Here is a 19107-nt window from a genome sequence, read left to right on the forward strand (position 1 = left end):
GGAGCACCATTTTGGAATGCAGACTTTGATGGAATTTTCTGTGGGCGTCATTTTGCGTTTGCAGAGCCCCGATGTGCCTAAACAGTATAAACCCCCCACAAGTGACATTTTGGAAACTAGACCCCCCCCAAGGAGCTGATCTAGATGTGTGGTGAGCACTTTGAACCCCCCAAGTGCTTCACAGAAGTTTATAATGCAGAGCCGTGAAAATAAAAAAAAGTGATTTTTTTTTTAGCCCCCAATTTTTTTATTTTCCCAAGGGTAACAGGAGAAATTAAACCCCCAAAGTTGGTAAATAGTGGAAACCCCTCAATTCTTGCTCCAACCCTAACCCCAACACACCCCTAACCCTAATCCCAACGCTAACTCTAATCCCAACCCTAATCCTAATTCTAACCCTAATCCTAATTCGCCCTAACGCTAATTCTAATCCTAGCCCTAACCCTAATTCCAACCCTAACCCTAATTCTAGCCCTAACCCTAATTCCAACCCTAACCCTAATCCTAGCCCTGACCCTAGCCCTAAACCTAGCCCTAACCCTGACCCTAGCCCTAACCCTAGCCCTAATGGAAAAATGAAAAAAAATATTTTCTTTATTTCATTATGTTTGCCTAACTAAGGGGGTGATAAAAGGGGGGGGGTTATGTACTATTTTTTTATTTTGATCACTATGATAGTGTATCATAGTGATCAAAATGAATGAATGGAATCTGCCAGCCGGAGCCTGCAGATTCCTGGCGGGTGCACTGCGCTTGCGCCCACCATTTTCTCCGGAGCGACGCAGGACCACCGGGAGGGGACAGAGGACCACCGGGAGGTACAGGGGGGGTAATCGGGGACCTTATTTCTCTCTCCTCTGATGTGCGATCACATCAGAGGAAAGAGAAATTAAATGTAAAATCACAGCTTTTTTTTTTGCGGTCGCCGTTATAGAATTAATAACTGCGATTGCAAAAACGGGGTCGGTAAAAACCGACCCGATTCATGTTCTCTGGGGTCTCGGCTACCCATTGCAGCCGAGACCCCGGAGAAAATCCGACACTGGGGGGCGCTATTTACTTACTCCACAGCGCCGTGAATTATCGGCGCTGTGGTTTAAGTACACTTAATTACCGCCGTTAAAAGGCGTATCGGCGGTCGTTAAGGGGTTAAAGGCAAAATGGTATCCTCCGGATCGCAGTCGGGGCGTCAAAACAGTCCATCTCCAAAACAGGTTGCCGTGGGCGACTACATCACCATGTCACACTGAGGAGGCGTCAAGCGTTTTGCTTCCCTTAGCTCTGTGTTGATTTCACTCAAGCCAGTTGTTGCAGAGCCATCTGCTCTGCAGCTTGCAAGAAAACGCTGACACACCCAAACCCTTTGCTGCAGGGTTTTTTAAATGGGATCTGTGGCCATGGGTCACACGTGTAAGACCCAGCTGGAGGAAATGAACCGCGCCACTACCAACCTGTAGTTCACTCCAAAAATAAAAGCCTACAGTGCATGAAAGGCCAAATGAGAATCATGAGGGCAAAGGAACTGGCCAAGGAGCTCAGAGACAGAATTGTGGCAAGGCACAGATCTGGCCAAGGTTACAAAAGAATTTCTGCAGTACTCAAGGTTCCTAGGAGCACAGTGGCCTGCATTATCCTTAAATAGAAGAAGTTTGGGACCACCCGAAGTCTACCTAGACCTGGCCGGCCAGCCAAAATGAGCAATCGTGGGAGAAGAGCCTTGGTGAGAGAGGTAAAGAAGAACCCCAAGATCACTGTGGCTGAGCTCCACCAGTCGGGCCTTTATGGCAGAGTGGCCCGACGAAAGCCTCTCCTCAGTGCAAGACATATGAAAGCCCTGATAGAGTTTGCTAAAAAACACATGAAGGACTCCCAGACTATGAGAAATAAGATTCTCTGGTCTGATGAGACAAAGAGAGAACTTTTTGGTGATAATTCTCAGCGGTATGTGTGGAGAAAACCAGGCACTGCTCATCACCTTCCCAATACAATCCCAACAGTGAAACGTGGTGGTGGCAGCATCATGCTGTGGGGGTGTTTTTCAGCTGCAGGGACAGGACGACTGGTTGCCATTGAAGGAAACATAAATGCGGCCAAGTACAGAGATATCCTGGATGAAAACCTCTTCCAGAGTGCTCTGGACCTCAGACTTGGCCGAAGGTTCACCTTCCAACAAGACAATGACCCTAAGAACACAGCTAAAATAACAAAGGACAGGCTTCAGAACAACTCTGTGACCATTCTTGACTGGTCCAGCCAGAGCCCTGACCTAAACCCAATTGAGCATCTCTGGAGAGACCTGAAAATGGCTTCCCACCAACGTTCACCAACCAGCCTGAAGGAACTGGAGAGGATCTGCAAGGAAGAATGGCAGAGGATTCCCAAATCCAGGTGTGAAAAACTTGTTGCATCATTCCCAAGAAGACTCATGGCTGTACTAGCTCAAAAGGTGCCTCTACTCAATACTGAGCAAAGGGTCTGAATACTTACGACCATGTGATATTTCAGTTTTTCTTTTTTAATAAATTTGCAAATATTTCTACATTTGTTTCTTTTCAGTCAAGATGGGGTGCAGAGTGTACATTAATGAGAAAAAAATGAACTTTTTTGAATTTACCAAATGGCTGCAATGAAACAAAAAGTGAAAAATTTAAAGGGGTTTGAATACTTTCCGTACCCACTGTATGTCCACTTTTGACTATTAGAATTGACCCCTTTATGCCCAGTTTCTCCAGGTAATGTGTACCCTTTATGGATTGTGAGTGGAGTTCTGTGTCTTTAATTAGATTCAAATTTCAAAAAACTGACCGTCACATCCAAGCATAAACTAAATGTGAACAGTGCTTAACCTAGAGTCACCAACTCATATATACTCAAACAAAATAGGAAGCACACTGTAGCGCCATAGCATGTGAACATGAAATATGAATTGCATTACTGCATTAGAAATATGAAAAATTGAGAAAGCTTAGCGCATAAAATGGCCAATTTACAGTATGTGTACCTGGAAGCCATGGTAAGGGGTTTCTCGTTTTCCAGGACCCTAACCTAATGCCAATCCTCACTTAGACTAAAGTCTCCATCTGCATGGAAACCTATGTAAATCCTCTCCTTAGACTGAAATCTATATCTCAGTGGAGGGGTAGTGGCCCTGCTGTGATTAAAAACGCCTGCGGCTAAGAGGTGGAGTGCTCAGTCAGAAGGTTAATGAATACAAATTTCAAAAAACTGACTGTCACATCCAAGCATAAACTAAATGTGAACAGGTGCTTAACCTAGAATCACCAACTCATATACATTCAAAAAAAATAGGAAGCACACTGTAGCGCCAAACCATGCAAACATGAAATATGAAAAATGAATTTGTCATGATACCAGTGCTGGGTCACCGGCACTTCTGGGGTAAATGTTCTGATCTCAGTGCAGACTCTCACCTGCACAGCTGGGACCTATTATGGTGGCCTCTCATTGGTTCTGGGGAGGCTTCTTATAGCCTCAGGACGCTCCCATCCCTGTCAGTTATACTTTCGCCCTTGGCATTGTGTGGTGACCCCTGAGTGTGTTTGTGCTGTGTTCTGGTTACTTGATTCTCTGTGTATGACTCGGTCTGTTCCCTGGATATCGCTTTGGATTCTGCTTCGTACCCTCTATGTCTGTTTGGTTTTGATCTCTGCTTGGCCCTGATTATCCGCTGTCTCCTCCCTGGTACTGTACTGATTTCTTGGGTATGACCTTCTGCTTTGTCTGACCTCCCGTCTGTTTATCCCTCCTGTACCTCGCTGGTCTGTACTGTGCAGGACCTCTGCTTTGCCTGACTCTTAGTTCTCTAGCTTCTCTGAAAGCAGGATGCTAAGCCCCGCCCCCTTGCAGTCACAAGACTGTTCACATGACCATAGCTCCTATGCCGGCTTGCTGAACTTCAGCATCCACAGGTCCCGTGCATCGGTACTTTCTGGCTGTACCTGACCCCGGTACCCCTACATTGCGGGTGAGTCCCTGCTCAGCGGAGGCTGCACGCCGGCGCTGACAGGATCCTGACACTCAGGACATGCGCACTGGCTCAGTGAGCAAGTACAGTGCGGTGTTCTTGACATTATAACTGACCATTGCAGTTTTTTTTTTTTTCCTCTAAAAAAAAAAAAAAAAAGTGTGTTATCCTCATGGATCCCATACAAGCTTTGGCTGATCAGGTCAAGCACCTGACCCAAATGTTCCACAAACTTAATGTGGAACAGCGCACGATGGCCCAGACCCAGCAACAGTTGGTGGATACTGTGCCGGGGGCTGTCGCTACAGGGGCTTCTAGTGCTGGGGATAGAGATGTGTCATTGGCATTCCCAGAATCGCCGGTCAAATTGCCCGACCTTTTCTCAGGGGATAAAAAGGAGTTCAGGTCTTTCAGAGAAGGATGCAAGCTTTTTTTTTCTCTGAGGCCCCGCTCTTCTGGGGATGAGTTCCAGAGGGTGGGGGTCATTATTTCCCTACTCCGGGGGGCTCCACAGGCATGGGCTTTCTCTCTCTCCTCCTCTGCTCCTGAACGCATGTCTGTGAATTTGTTCTTTGAGGCTCTGGGGCACATTTATGATGAGCCTGATAGAGTGCGTCTGGCAGAGGACATGGTGATGAGTGTCTGTCAGGGGAAACACTCAGCTGAGTGGTTTTGTTCTGAGTTCCGCCGCTGGGCCGCAAAGGTCTCTTGGAACGACGCCGCACTCCGAGGACTCTTTCGCAGAGGCTTGTCCGAGCGGCTGCAGGATGCCTTGGCGTTACATCCCCCACCTAACTCTCTCGAGGACGCCATGAACCAGGCCGTCCGGATGGACCACAGGCTGCGGGCCAGAGGGGTGATGCAGGTGGAAACTCCATTATTCCCCAAAGGAAAAGAGACTGCCCCTGAGCCCATGGATGTAGGCGCCCTCTCCCTGAAGGATACGGAGAGGAAACGCCGGAAGGACAAGCAGTTATGCTTTTACTGTGGTAAAACGGGACATTGGAAAAGGGAGTGTCCTGATTGCCCGTCTTCAAACCCGGTCGGCGGGAAACGACTAGGTCTGGGTAGTCAACGGGGAGACTGCTCAGACCCTCAGGTACCATTTTCCTCGTTTTCTAAAGTGTTACTGCCTGTGGAACTGTTTGTGGACGGTAGTTCTTTTTCCTCTACAGCCTTCGTGGACTGCGGATCATCTATTAACCTCATTGACTCCCATTTGGTCACACACTGCAAGATAGGGACAGTTAGACTCAAGGTTCCGATCAAGGTGATGGCCATTGACTCCTCTCCCCTCACTAAGGAGGGAATTCTCTGTATGTCTGACGTGTTTTCGCTCAGAGTGGGCGCTACTCATGTGGAAAACCTAAGTTGTTTTGTGCTGGACAATCTACCTGCAGGGTTGGTGTTGGGCATGCCCTGGTTACAACGCCATAACCCAGTTATTAACTGGAAAACGAGGGAGATTGTTCAATGGGGGTTTAATGATTTTGAGTTATGTGATAAATCCACACTGCTGGTTGAACCTGTTAAATCTGTGTCTGTATCATCTGTCGAGCTGGAAGGTATTCCGGAATGCCTGAAGGACTTCGAAGATGTGTTCTCCGAAAGAGAGGCCGAGACGTTACCGCCACATAGACCCTTTGACTGTGCTATTGAGCTGGTCCCGGGGGCTAAATTACCTAAAGCCCGTCTGTTTAATTTGGCCGGTCCTGAGCGCTTGGCTATGAAGGAGTACATTGCTGAAAGTCTGCGCAAAGGACACATACGTCCTTCAGTCTCACCTGTGGCGGCAGGTTTCTTTTTTGTAAAGAAAAAAGATGGCGGGTTACGTCCCTGTCTCGACTTCCGGGAGCTTAATCAGATTACTGTACGGAATACGTACCCCCTTCCGTTGATTCCCGATTTATGTAACCAACTATCAGGGGCAAAGTGGTTTTCTAAACTGGATCTTCGGTGGGCATATAATTTGATAAGGGTCCAAGAGGGGGATGAATGGAAAACCGCGTTCCTCACGACTGAGGGACTATTTGAAAATTTAGTCATGCCGTTTGGTCTTACCAACGCCCCCGCCATATTTCAGAATTTCATCAACGTGGTATTCTCGGATCTCATTGGTCGTTTTGTCGTTATCTACTTAGATGATATTTTGATATACTCCCCCGACAAGCATTCTCATTTGGATCATGTACGAACTGTTCTCCAAAGACTGAGAGAAAATCATCTGTATGCCAAATTGGAGAAATGTGTATTCTGTGTGCAAGAATTGTCTTTTTTGGGGTTAATTGTATCTGGTGAGGGTTTTCGTATGGACCCCAAGAAGGTGCAGGCCATTGCGGATTGGGTGCAACCCCGAGATCTTAAGGGTCTTCAGCGCTTCTTGGGGTTCGCCAATTATTACCGCAAACTTATCCGGGGATTTTCGCAAGTGGTCAAACCTCTCACGGATCTAACACGCAAAGGTGCGGATGTGAGAAATTGGTCCTCGCTCGCAAAAGAGGCCTTTGCGATGCAGAAAAAATGTTTTATGTCTGCCCCTGTCTTGATACAGCCAGATCCTTCCAAGCCATTTGTGGTGGAGGTGGATGCCTCCGAGGTGGGGGTGGGGGCGGTGTTGTCCCAAGGGCCTGCCACTCTAACCAAACTCAGGCCATGTGCCTTCTTTTCCAGGAAGTTCTCTGCTGCTGAAAGAAATTATGATGTAGGCAATAGAGAGCTTCTTGCGGTTAAGTTGGCGTTTGTGGAATGGAGGCACTTTTTGGAGGGGGCCAGTCACCCGGTTACTGTGATCACTGATCACAAAAATTTGTCTTCCATCGAGTCTGCTAAAAGATTAACGCCCAGACAGGCCCGTTGGTCACTTTTTTTTCCTCGTTTCCAGTTTACTATTACATTCCGTCCAGGGTCAAAGAATGTCAAGGCTGATGCCTTATCTCGTAGTTTTCACCCTGTGTCTGTCCCTGAGCCACCATCCTCCATTCTGCACCCTGGGGTGGTGTTAGCAGGGATCTCGTCTGAATTGGAACGGGAAATTGAGGGGGCCCAGTCGCTGGCTCCTGCAGCCAAGCCAGGGGGCAAGTTGTTTGTCCCAGAGCAACTTCGCCTTAAACTCTTGCAAGAGTTCCACGAATCCAAGTTGTGTGCTCACCCTGGTATATCAGCCACGCGACTGGCGGTGGCTAGGATATTCTGGTGGCCTACTCTGGGTTCTGATATAAAGAAATTCATTTCTGGTTGTGGGGTCTGCGCTCGTTCTAAAAGCTCCCATAGCCAGCCGGTGGGGGAGCTGATGCCCTTGGAAGTTCCCGAAAGACCGTAGACCCATCTGTCCATGGATTTTATTACCAATCTTCCCTCTTCCAGGGGTAATACGGTGGTATGGGTAGTGGTGGACAGATTTTCTAAGCAGGCTCATTTTGTACCCCTGTCTGCATTACCTTCTGCTGAGACCTTATCCAGATTGTTTGTGCAGCATGTGGTCCGCTTGCATGGGGTACCCCTGAATGTGGTGTCTGATCGTGGTGTGCAGTTTGTGGCTAAGTTTTGGCGTGCTTTCTGCAAAAAATTAGGGATATCTCTGTCCTTTTCGTCTGCATACCATCCTGAGAGTAATGGTCAGACGGAACGCACTAATCAGTCTCTGGAACAGATCCTCAGATGTCTGACTTCTGCTAGACAGAATGACTGGTGTGATATACTGCCATTGGCTGAATTTACCTTCAATAGTTGGGTGAGTCAATCCACTGGTATGTCCTCTTTCTTGATCAACTATGGGTTCAGTCCTCATTTTGGTGAGTTTTCTCATCTGGATTCGGGGTGCCCTGGGGCTGAGGACTCTGTTCAGCGGTTAAAAGATACATGGGCAGAAGTCCAGCGGCGTATATCTAGGTCTCAAAGCAGAAGTTTTTCGCGGACAGGAAACGAACACCTGGTCCCATGTTTCGGGTGGGAGAGAAAGTTTGGCTCTCCACGCGAAACATTAAGTTAAAGATTCCGTCAGCCAAGTTGGGCCCCAAATTCATTGGCCCGTACAAGATTGTGGAAAAAATCAACCCAGTAGCGTACAGGCTGTGCCTTCCACCCTCTTTCAAGATCCCTAACGTCTTCCATAGATCTCTACTGAAGCCGTTTGAAGCAGTCCGGGGAGAATCCGAGTCCGTTGCTCCTCCGGTTTCGGTTGAGGGACATGTGGAATATGAGATTGGTCACATTGTAGATTCTAGGTTGGTACGGCGGTCAGTACAGTACCTAGTTCATTGGAAGGGGCATGGGCCGGAGGACAGGTCCTGGGTGCCGGCCTGGTTGATGCATGCGGATCGTCTGGTTCGGGCTTTCCATGCTAGGTACCCGGGAAAGCCTGGGGGTCCAGAGGCCCCCCGTTGAGAGGGGGGTACTGTCATGATACCAGTGCTGGGTGACCGGCACTTCTGGGGTTAATGTTCTGATCTCAGTGCAGACTCTCACCTGCACAGCTGGGACCTATTATGGTGGCCTCTCATTGGTTCTGGGGAGGCTTCTTATAGCCTCAGGATGCTTCCATCCCTGTCAGTTATACTTTCGCCCTTGGCATTGTGTGGTGACCCCTGAGTGTGTTAGTGCTGTGTTCTGGTTACTTGATTCTCTGTGTATGACTCGGTCTGTTCTCTGGATATCGCTTTGTATTCTGTTTGGTACCTCCTATGTCTGTTTGGTTTTGATCTCTGCTTGGCCCTGATTATCCGCTCTGTCTCCTCCCTGGTACTGTACTGATTTCTTGTTTATGACCTTTGGCTTTGTCTGACCTCCCGTCTGTTTATCCCTCCTGTACCTCGCTGGTCTGCACTGTGCAGGACCTCTGCTTTGCCTGACTCTTAGTTCTCTAGCTTCTCTGAAAGCAGGACGCTAAGCCCCGCCCCCTTGCAGTCACAAGACTGTTCACATGACCATAGGTCCTGTGCCGGCTTGCTGAACTTCAGCATCCACAGGTCCCGTGCATCGGTACTTTCTGGCTGTACCTGACCCCGGTACCCCTACATTGCGGGTGAGTCCCTGCTCAGCGGAGGCTGCACGCCGGCGCTGACAGGATCCTGACACTCAGGACATGCGCACTGGCTCAGTGAGCAAGTACAGTGCGGTGTTCTTGACAGAATTGCATTAAAGCAATAGAAATATGAATAATTGAGAAAGCTTAGTGCATGAAATGGCCAATTTATGTGTACCTGGAAGCCACAGTAAGGCGTTTCTCGTTTTCCAGGACCCTAACCTATGCGATCAGCGACGCTGGTTTCTAAGGTACACAGCGGGTATCCAGGAATCGCGCGGCTCTTAGATACCCAATGTTTACATTGGAAACCAGCGTGTACACCGGTATCCAAGATAAACAGCGGGTATCCAGGAGCCGCGGCTCCTGGATACCCGATGTTTACATTAGAAACCAGCGTCCAGCGTCGCTGGTCCTGATCGCTGGAGGGGCTGTCTTGTGACAGCTCACCAGCGATCAGCCTAATGATGTCCCAGCAATCCCATCATGTCGGATCGTTGGTGGGATCGCTGGTACATCGTTATGTGTAACGGGGCCTTTAGACTGAAATCTATATATCTGTGGAGGAGTAGTGGCCCTGCTGTGATTAAAAACGCCTGCTGCTAAGAGGTGGAGTGCTCAGTCAGAAGGTTAATAGAGACTTTAGTCTAAGTGAGGATTGTCATTAGGTTAGGGTCCTTGAAATCAAGAAACACCTTACTGTAGCTTCCAGGTACACATAAATTGGCCATTTTATGCGCTAAGCTTTCTCAATTTTTCATATATCTAATGCAGTAATGCAATTCATTTTTCATATTTGCATGCTATGGCGCTACAGTGTGCTTACTATTTTGTTTTAATTAGATCCAGACCTCCTCATATATCCTTTTATCTCCATTGTACCAGTCCCAGTCATAGGGGGATTCCCTGGGATTCTCTTGGGTCATTCCTATATTTGCCTTGCCGCTTGGGATCTTTCCTGCCTATTTATAGAGTGGTGCTGTTATTGCCAGCACATTTGCCTTTTAACAAGATGGTGTTTTTAACACCATCTAATGTGCAGCAATTCATTTGTCTTACTCCGCACACTGTGATGTAATTTCACATTCCTTTCATACTATTGAATGAGTGCGGACATACATGTGCACAGCACTCACTAACCTTTTCCAAGATGGTGCAGGTGACTTCAATCGTCACTGTGCATGTGCGAAATCACATTGACCACCTACTTTTTGTTCTCACATGTGCAGAGGACTAATTAGGACGCCCAAAACGAAGTTTTTTTTAATACAGATGACCTATAGTGTGAGTCATCAACTCTATCCTTGTGATTTTTTTCCGCCTGGTATTTACCTGCATAATTAAGCACAATTGCACTTTTTTAGTACACTGTGATACCATAATTTCTTCACTTTCAGGCATCTTTAATGAATATGCACATAGTCACATATCTGTATATTGTATATTCACCTTGTATATGTATTTTTATGCACTTTTTATAACCTTGAATAATCACCTCTCTAACCACTTTGCCATCATGCCTCAGAACTGAATCATTGCCACTATGGGATAATAAACCACAGTTTTTTTTCCCCATATTGATTGGTGTGCTGCCTCCATTCGTTCCTTCTTATATGGATGACTTGTTCTTTACAAGGGAGGCTCTGCACCCACCTTAGCCTGGAGTTACTCATGCTTTTTTTTATTTTTTTTATACACATGGGTGGTGGGATCCATTCACAGTCCTTATCACCCCCTCAATGCTCTCCTACATCATTTGTGACCATTATACTCCATGTCATTGCTGCTAAAGGGATCCTGTCACCTTAAAAAAAAAACACTATTAACCTGCAGATATGGGGTTAATCTGCAGGTTAATAGCATTGTGAACCTGCCCAGTGCCCGCACTAAGACCCCCCACTGCTGGGAGGAAATTAACTTTATTCCCCCCAGCAGCGTTCAAGTTCCAGTCATAGGGGCGGCGCCTGCGCGGGTTCAGTCACCGCTCTGCGGAGGCTGTGCACCCAACACTGACTGACAGCCGGCCCTAATGGCTGAGCCACTGTAGCTCAGAATCGAGGGCAAGGTTACAGTGTTGCCCAAATGTTGGTTGAAAAATCCATGCACCTCCTATGGGACTATGAAAATTGCTCATTAAAAGAGAAGTCAGTTCACTGCAATTATACATTTTTTGCAAGTGTGTCTGTTACCAAGACCATCAAATTTCTTACATAAAAACTTCCTCCCTTTTCCATCACCACATTTACTCACTCTGCCAACATTCCGGACCACACATTTATTGCATGGCTTTGGGCTTACTGATAGTGTTTCTGCCACATTTACGCAGGTCCGGAGAAGTTTATCATTAATTCCTATTATTTCTGGTTCGTCAAAGGGATGAATGGATTACAGCGGACCTGACAGCTTGGGCTCTGTTCACACCTCCGTTTTGGACTCTTCCGTTTTAGGAACAGAGACATAAAATTCATGTGGAAAATAAATCCATAAAAAAAAAAAAAAAATTGCAAACTGAAGTAAAAGGGCTCCATTGAGTATAATGGCGTCAGTCTGGTGTCTGGTTTTTGAACTGTACATAAATTTCCTCCACGTTGGTGTTTAGTTTTCACAAGTAAGTGGGGCCCCGATGATTCAGTTTTCATTCTATTTTTATTTATTCATTTTGTCCATTTCACTGTTCCAAAAACAGAACATAAAAATGGAACTTAAAACCTAGGTGTGATCCTGCGGCTTAGGGTCTGTACTCCTAGTAGCCAACATGGCACAAAGAAGTGGTGCCATTGGGCTATTTGGAGCACTGAAATAATACATGGCGCGTAGTTTTGTGTAAATTCAAGAGAGCCCACGACACTCCTTAGGACGGTGATTGACAGGCATGTACTGTTATATATATATATATATATAATATATATAGGCATTTAATCCATTCACAAGCAAGAAGATTCTGAAGTCTGTATCTATGCCAAGAAAGTGATCTGCTGACTCCCTCCATCCTTGGTGCTATAGATGGGGAGAATGTAGCTCTGAAGTGTCCTTTACTCCACCGAGGTGACAGGTGACCCTCCTTAGCCAGTCATTGGCCGAGCAGACATTTGTAGCCATTTTCAGTATATTTAGGCTCGCTCTTGGAAATACAGAATTATTTTGCAGCTTCATCAGGGGATGGGACAGTGGCGTGAATGGCTGAAAGCCACACACACTATCTAAATATAGTCTTTGTGTATCGAATATGTCCAATTAGCAGGCGTTTTACACCTTACCGGTAATGACATCTACCAATGCATAGAGATCGAACAGCGGACCAAGAGTGTTCATCAATTTATATATGAGAAAATCTCAATGATTCGTAGCTTAAAAAAGCATCATACCTGATTGTCGCCATAGACAAACGCAGCCTATCCTGAGGCATCTTCAGTTCCACAGTCCAATAGAAGTGAAATACGTGTAAATACACGTCTTATTGATATGGTAAGCATGGATTGGATGAAGCAGTGAGCGGTATCATTCATTATGGTGACCATTCCATATTTATATCAAGCGCGTCACTCGAGCGCTGCACTTGTATAGGTCAGAAAAGCTGCTAGTTACATTAGCGTGATTCAATTTAGTTGGACTCATGAGTCACGTCAGCGGCTCTCTACTCAAATCACAGATGTAACAGGGTTGCACATATTATTTTGACACGGCAGACTCTCCCTGGATGAAGAGCCAGCACGTCACAATCAGATCTCACCGATTCATTGGACTTTTGTAAAAGGCTTTAATTATGATAAAAAATGGTACAACATTAGATATTAGAATGGATGTTCGTCTTACTAATACCATTATAATAATAATGTAATATAATATGGAAGGGTTAAACAGGATGTCATTTACTCACACTAACAGATACACATTCAAGCCAACTGTATGACTTTAATACTGTGTATCAATTTGTTAGAAGACCTATTAGTGCAAGGTTATTTAAATTAATTAGACTCTCAAATCTAGCTATTATTTCCATTGACATGATGTTATTTAAATAGATCCCGTCATCACCTATACCCATCAGATCAGTAATAGACACATCAATCAAGCGTGACAGACTAGCATATATTAAAAAAAATCGCCACATCAAATCCAATCTAAACAATTAAGCCTCTTTCTATTGGGCTCGGAAGGGAAGTAGTGACGTTTTGGAATGCAGATTTTGATGGAATGGTCTGCGGGGGTCATGTTGCCTTTGGAGAACCCCTGATGTGCCTAAACTGTGGAAACCCCCCACAAGTGACCCCATTTTGGAAACTAGACCCCCCAAGGAACTTACCTAGATGTGTGGTGAGCACTTTGAACCCCCCAGTGCTTCTCAGAAGTTTATAACACCCGGGCGTGAAAATAAAAAAATCATATTTTTTCCACAAACATGATCTTTTAGTCCCCGATTTTTTTTTTTTTTTTTTTTTCCCAAGGGTAACAGGAGAAATTGGACCCTAAAAGTTGTTGTCCAATTTGTCCTGAGTATGCTGATACCCCATATGTGGGAGAAAACTACTGTATGGGCACACGACGGGGCTCAGAAGGGAAGTAGTGACGTTTGGAAACTAGACCCCCCCAAGGAACTTATCTAGATGTGTGATGGGCACTTTGAACCCCCAAGTGCTTCACAGAAGTTTATAACATAGAGCCATAAAAATATCATATTTTTTTCCACAAAAATAATATTTTTGCCACCAATTTTTTATTTCCCAAGGGTAACAGGAGAAACTGGACCCCAAAAGTTGTTGTGCAATTTGTCCTGAGTAGGCTGATACCCCATATGTGGGGGTAAACCACTGTTTGGGCGCATGGCAGAGCTTGAAGGGAAGGAGCACCATTTGACTTTTTCAACGCAGAATTGGCTGGAATTGAGATTAGACACCATGTTGCGTTTGGACAGCCCCTGATGTGCCTAAACAGTGGAAACCCCCCAATTCTAACTCCAACCCTAACCCCAACACACCCCTAACCCTAGCCCTAACCCTACCCCTAATGGGAAAATGGAAATAAATACATTTTTTTTTTTATTTTATTATTTTTCCCTAACTAAGGGGGTGATAACGGGGGGTTTGATTTACTATTTATGGCGGGTTTTATGTTTAGCAGCTGTCACACGCTAAAAGACGCTTTTTATTGTAAAAATAGTTTTTGCATCACCATATTTTGAGAGCTATAATTTTCCCATATTTTGACCCACAGAGTCAAGTGAGGTCTTATTTTTTGTGGGACGAGTTGACGTTTTTATTGGTACTATTTCCGGGCACGTGACTTTTTTAACGCTTTTTATTCCGATTTTTGGGACGCAGAATGAACAAAAAACAGCATTTCATGAATTTCTTTTGGGGGGTGCGTTTACACCGTTCTGCGTCCGGTAGAATTGATAAAGCACTTTTATTCCTCGGGTCAGTACGATTACAGCGATACCTCATTTATGTTTTTTTTATGTTTTGGTGGTTTTATGCAATGAAAACGATTTTATATAAAAAATAATTATTTTTGCATCGCTTTCTTCTGCGAGCTATAACTTTTTTATTTTTTCGCTGATGATGCTGTGTGGCAGCTCATTTTTTGCGGGACAAGATGACGCTTTCAGCGGTACCATGTTTATTCATATCCGTTTTTTTGATCGCGCGTTATTGCACTTTTTGTTCTGTGGTATGATGATAAAGCATTGTTTTTTGCTTTGTTTTATTGTTGTTATTTTTTAAGGGGTTCACTAAAGGGGTTAACTAGTGGGACCGTTTTATAGGGTGGGTCGTTACGGACGTGGCGATACTAAATATGTGTACTTTTATTGTTTTGTTTTTTTATTTCCAAAAAATGAATTTATTAGGGATTATTTTTTTTTTTTTTGCCATTTATTTATTTATTTACGGATTTTTTATAAATTATCTTTACACTTTTTTTTTACTTTATTTTCTTGTCCCGGGGGGGACATTACTGTAATGTGTCAGATCGCATGACTTGACAGTTTGGACAGCACTCTGTCAGATCAGTCATCTGACAGGCACTGCACAGGCTTCCCCAGGCTTCCACTGAGGAAGCCACCTCCCTGCAGGCTCCCGTTGCCCATACTGGATCCAGGGGCCTGCAGGGAAGGAGACCCTCCGAGCAGCGCAGCACATCACGCTGCTCGGGGGGGTCTCAGGGAAGCACGGAGGGATCCCCCTCCCTGCCGATACTTCCCTAATCCCCCGATACACTGCGATCATGTTTGATTGCATTGTGCCAGGGGTTAACGTGCCAGGGGCGGTCCATGGCCACCCCTGACACATATCACAGCTGACACTCGGTACTAATCAGCTGACACCCGGCTGAGATCAGCATTGAGCAGGGGGTTGGACGCGATGATCCTGGAGGTCTCTTCCAACTCTAACATTCTATGATTCTATGTGACATACAGTTGTGGTGCTGGAATCACGCGCCTGTGCCCTGCAATCAAGCGTTTATGTGTACCTTTTCCACCCTGCTATTAGCATTAGCTTCATTGTTATTACGCGCAGACAAGTCACTGCTACGGAAGTACCAGTGGCTTGCCGGTGCCTGCACAGAAGAACGGTTAAGACCCTGCCCATAGAAGGCCAGAAAAGGTATACATAATCGCATGAGTGTAGGACGCAGGTGTGGGATTCTTGCACCACAACTGCACGTAAGATGGCACTGTGATGTGCATGGGAGGGGGTGGTACAAAAATTAGCACCAGAGACAGAGTATGCACAAAGTAATAGCTTAAAAGCGTCCCAGGGGGTGACAGATTCCCTTTAACAAACGAGGGGAAAATGCCTCAAGGATAATAATACCCTTCTTTATTATGGAGCCAGTGGGAAGGTGGATGGTGGTCACTACTTTCAACAACTCACCCAGTTCTGGAGAAAATCTTGAAATTCATTCTTTATTTTTTGCATGGTCTCCAGATTTTCTTTCATGATCAACATCTGAAGGGACAATAAATTGGCAAACATATCACAATGTCATGTAAAAGAATTTTCTCTGACTCAACAGCCACCACTTTTTACTATAATATTTTGCACATAATGTCATAACATTTGTATGAACCAATCAAAGCCAGTTTTCACCTTCCTGACCAGACAAAATTTTTCGAATCTGACATGTGTCACTTTATATGTTAAAGGGGTTGTCCGTCTAAATTGATAAGTCTGCAGTCACTCTGTGTGACTGCAGACTTATGAACCCCTCCAGCGCATGCACTGTGCGCTGCGTGAATTTGCCAGTTTCTGAGCCTGGTCTAGCGGGTACTGTTGTGAGTTCATTTTCCCCTTTACCATTGAGGTCTGATGAACTCCCTCTTCTGGTGTAGGAAGGTAGTGAGGCTGATTACCAAGCACCTGAGCAGAATGATGATGACTGGGTGACTGGAATTGCTGACTGGATATAAGGCAGCCGACGCCCTTCTGCCTTGCGGGTGATTTCTCTGAGGGATTCTTGGAGACCAGTCTGATTCCTGCTCCTCAAAAGCTAAGTTTTCTGCTCTGCTTTTTGCATTTGTGTTTGATTTTGTTTTGCCTTGTTTTTCTGGATTTCTGCCATTCCCTTCTGGGGTGAGCTGAATTCCTTTTGCTCTGTCTTCAGAAAATACCTGAGTACTGATATAGTATTTTTGAAGCCTAGCGTCTTCAGGGCTTTTTTCCCTATCAGTCTGCTGGCTCTTGTTTTGATAGGGTTTTGGCGGATTGCAGACAGCAGCTTTTCTATCCTGTTCTATTTAGTTAGCTTGGGCCCCATCATTTGCTCAGCCTGTCTTTCTATCTGTGTGAGTGTTTTTTCATCTTTCTTCACAGTCATTATATGTTGGGGGCTGCCTATTGCTTTGGGGTCTGCTCTGGGGCAGTTTAGGTTTCCCTTTCTGTCTTTAGGCTATTTAGTTCTCCAGCTGTGATCGAGGGGTCTAGGGCACCGTAGGAACCCCCCACGGCTACTGCTAGTTGTTGTTGATAGGTTCAGGGGTCTGCAATCCGATAGCTGCCAACTTCTCTGGTTTTCTGGACTTAGCTAGTATTTGTTTTTGCCTCCTACGGTGACTCGTTCATAACAGAATCACCCGTCATACCGCAGATCCTAGGGTACTCAATAGCAGGAAAAAATTGTAAAAAAAAAAAAAAAGTGTGTATATTTTTTCCTCTATATCTCTGAGGCCGTAGGGGGAATTTTTTTTTCTCTCAATGGACATAAAGCAATTGTCTGATCGTGTGGAGCAGCTCACTGCGGAAGTGCGGGGAATTTCCGCCTACCTTGCTCATTCACATGCTGCTGAACCAAAGATCCCTACTCCTGATGTGTTTTTTGGGGATCGGTCTAAATTTTTGAATTTAAAAAATAATTGAAAATTATTTTTTGCTTTGAAGCCTAACTCGTCAGGGAGCTCCGCGCAGCAGGTTAAAATTGTCATCTCTTTGCTGCGTGGCGATCCCCAGGATTGGGAGTTTTCTTTGAAACCAGATGATCCTATTCTGACTAATGTGAACGCATTTTTTCAAGCATTGGTGTTGTTGTATGACGAACCTAATGCTATTGATCAGACTGAAAAGACCCTGTTGGCATTGAGCCAGGGTCGAGATTGTGCAGAATTGTACTGTCAAAAATTCTGAAAGTGGGCGGTCCTTACCTGGAATGATAATGCCTTGGCAGCTCTCTTTCGGAAGGGTTTGTCAGAAGCCGTAAAAGATACTATGGTGGGATTTCCTGTTCCTTCTGGTCTTGACGATTCTATGTCATTAGCCATTCAGGTTGATCGGCGTTTACGTGAACGCAGGACTGCACGAGAGGTGTTGCCACCTGTTGAACAAGTGTCTGAACCTATGCAATGTGATAGAGTTTTGTCCAGGGAGCAACGTCAGGAGTTCAGAAGGCGTAATAAGCTGTGTTTTTTTTGTGGAGATGCCTCGCATATTATTTCTGTCTGTCCTAAACGAGAGAAATGTTTTGCACACACGTTTTCTGTGGGTGGTGTTCAACCTAAGTTTCTTCTGGCAATTACTCTGATCTGCTCCCTGTCCACATTTTCCGCCAAGGCTTTTGTGGATTCGGGAGCAGCCCTGAACCTAATGGACTTGGATTTTGCTAAACGTTGTGGATTTCCGATGACACCTCTGCGGACGCCTATCCCTTTGAGGGGGATTGATGCTACTCCTTTGGCGAAAAATAAACCTCAGTTTTGGACCCAGGTGGTAATGCGGGTCGCCCCAGACCATCAAGAAAATTGCAGATTTTTGGTGTTGCATAATTTGCATGATATCATTGTTCTGGGGTTTCCCTGGTTGCAAATTCATAATCCAGTTTTGGATTGGAAATCTGTGTCTGTGGTGAGTTGGGGTTGTCGGTGTGCCCTTAGTGAGGCTCCGGTTTTTTCCACCTCTCCTCAGTCGCATGATGTTCCTGACTATTTGGCGGACTTTTATGATGTATTTAGTGAGAATGAGTCTGCGTCTTTGCCTCCTCATAGGAGTTATGACTGTGCAATTGAACTGAGCCCGGGGTGTAAATTTCCCAAGGGTCGGCTCTTCAATTTATCTGTACCCGAGCACGAGGCTATGCGATCCTATATTAAGGAGGCATTGGAGAAGGGTCATATTAGACCATCCTCTTCACCCTTAGGTGCCGGGTTTTTTTTCGTGGCCAAAAAGGATGGTTCATTAAGGCCTTGTATTGATTATCGTACCCTCAACAAAATTACTATTAAATATCAGTATCCGTTACCCCTGATTTCAGATCTATTCTCCAGAGTTAAAGGTGCTTGCTGGTTTACCAAGCTTGACCTCAGGGGGGCGTATAATCTTATCCGCATTAAGCATGGGGATGAATGGAAGACGGCGTTTAATACTCCGGAGGGACATTTTGAGTACCTGGTGATGCCTTTTGGGCTCACTAATGCCCCTTCTGTCTTCCAGTGCTTCATGAACGACATTTTCCGAGACTTTGTGGATAAATTTTTGATTATCTATCTGGATGATATTTTGATCTTCTCCAAGGATTGGGATTCTCATGTGGAACATGTTTGGACTGTGTTCCGGATCTTGAGGGAGAATTCCCTGTATGTCAAAGGATCGAAATGCCTTTTTGGGGTACAGAGGAT

At 45.4% G+C, this 19107-nt stretch overlaps 1 protein-coding gene across 6 annotated transcripts in view; it reads right to left on the reverse strand.

The window, feature by feature from the left end:
• The window catches only part of LOC141100392 (RING finger protein 112-like), a 235905-nt gene that overhangs the window by 4572 nt on the left and 212226 nt on the right, over positions 1-19107 (reverse strand). For all 6 annotated transcript variants that reach the window (XM_073588856.1, XM_073588853.1, XM_073588854.1 and 3 more), the window contains one exon: positions 15878-15952. In XM_073588856.1, the coding sequence (XP_073444957.1) occupies positions 15878-15952 (75 nt within the window). The remainder of the gene's footprint in view (positions 1-15877; positions 15953-19107) is intronic.

Source organism: Dendrobates tinctorius, unplaced genomic scaffold (assembly GCF_039654945.1).
Source record: "Dendrobates tinctorius isolate UK_male_01 unplaced genomic scaffold, ASM3965494v1 ptg000104l, whole genome shotgun sequence".
NCBI lineage: Eukaryota > Metazoa > Chordata > Amphibia > Anura > Dendrobatidae > Dendrobates > Dendrobates tinctorius.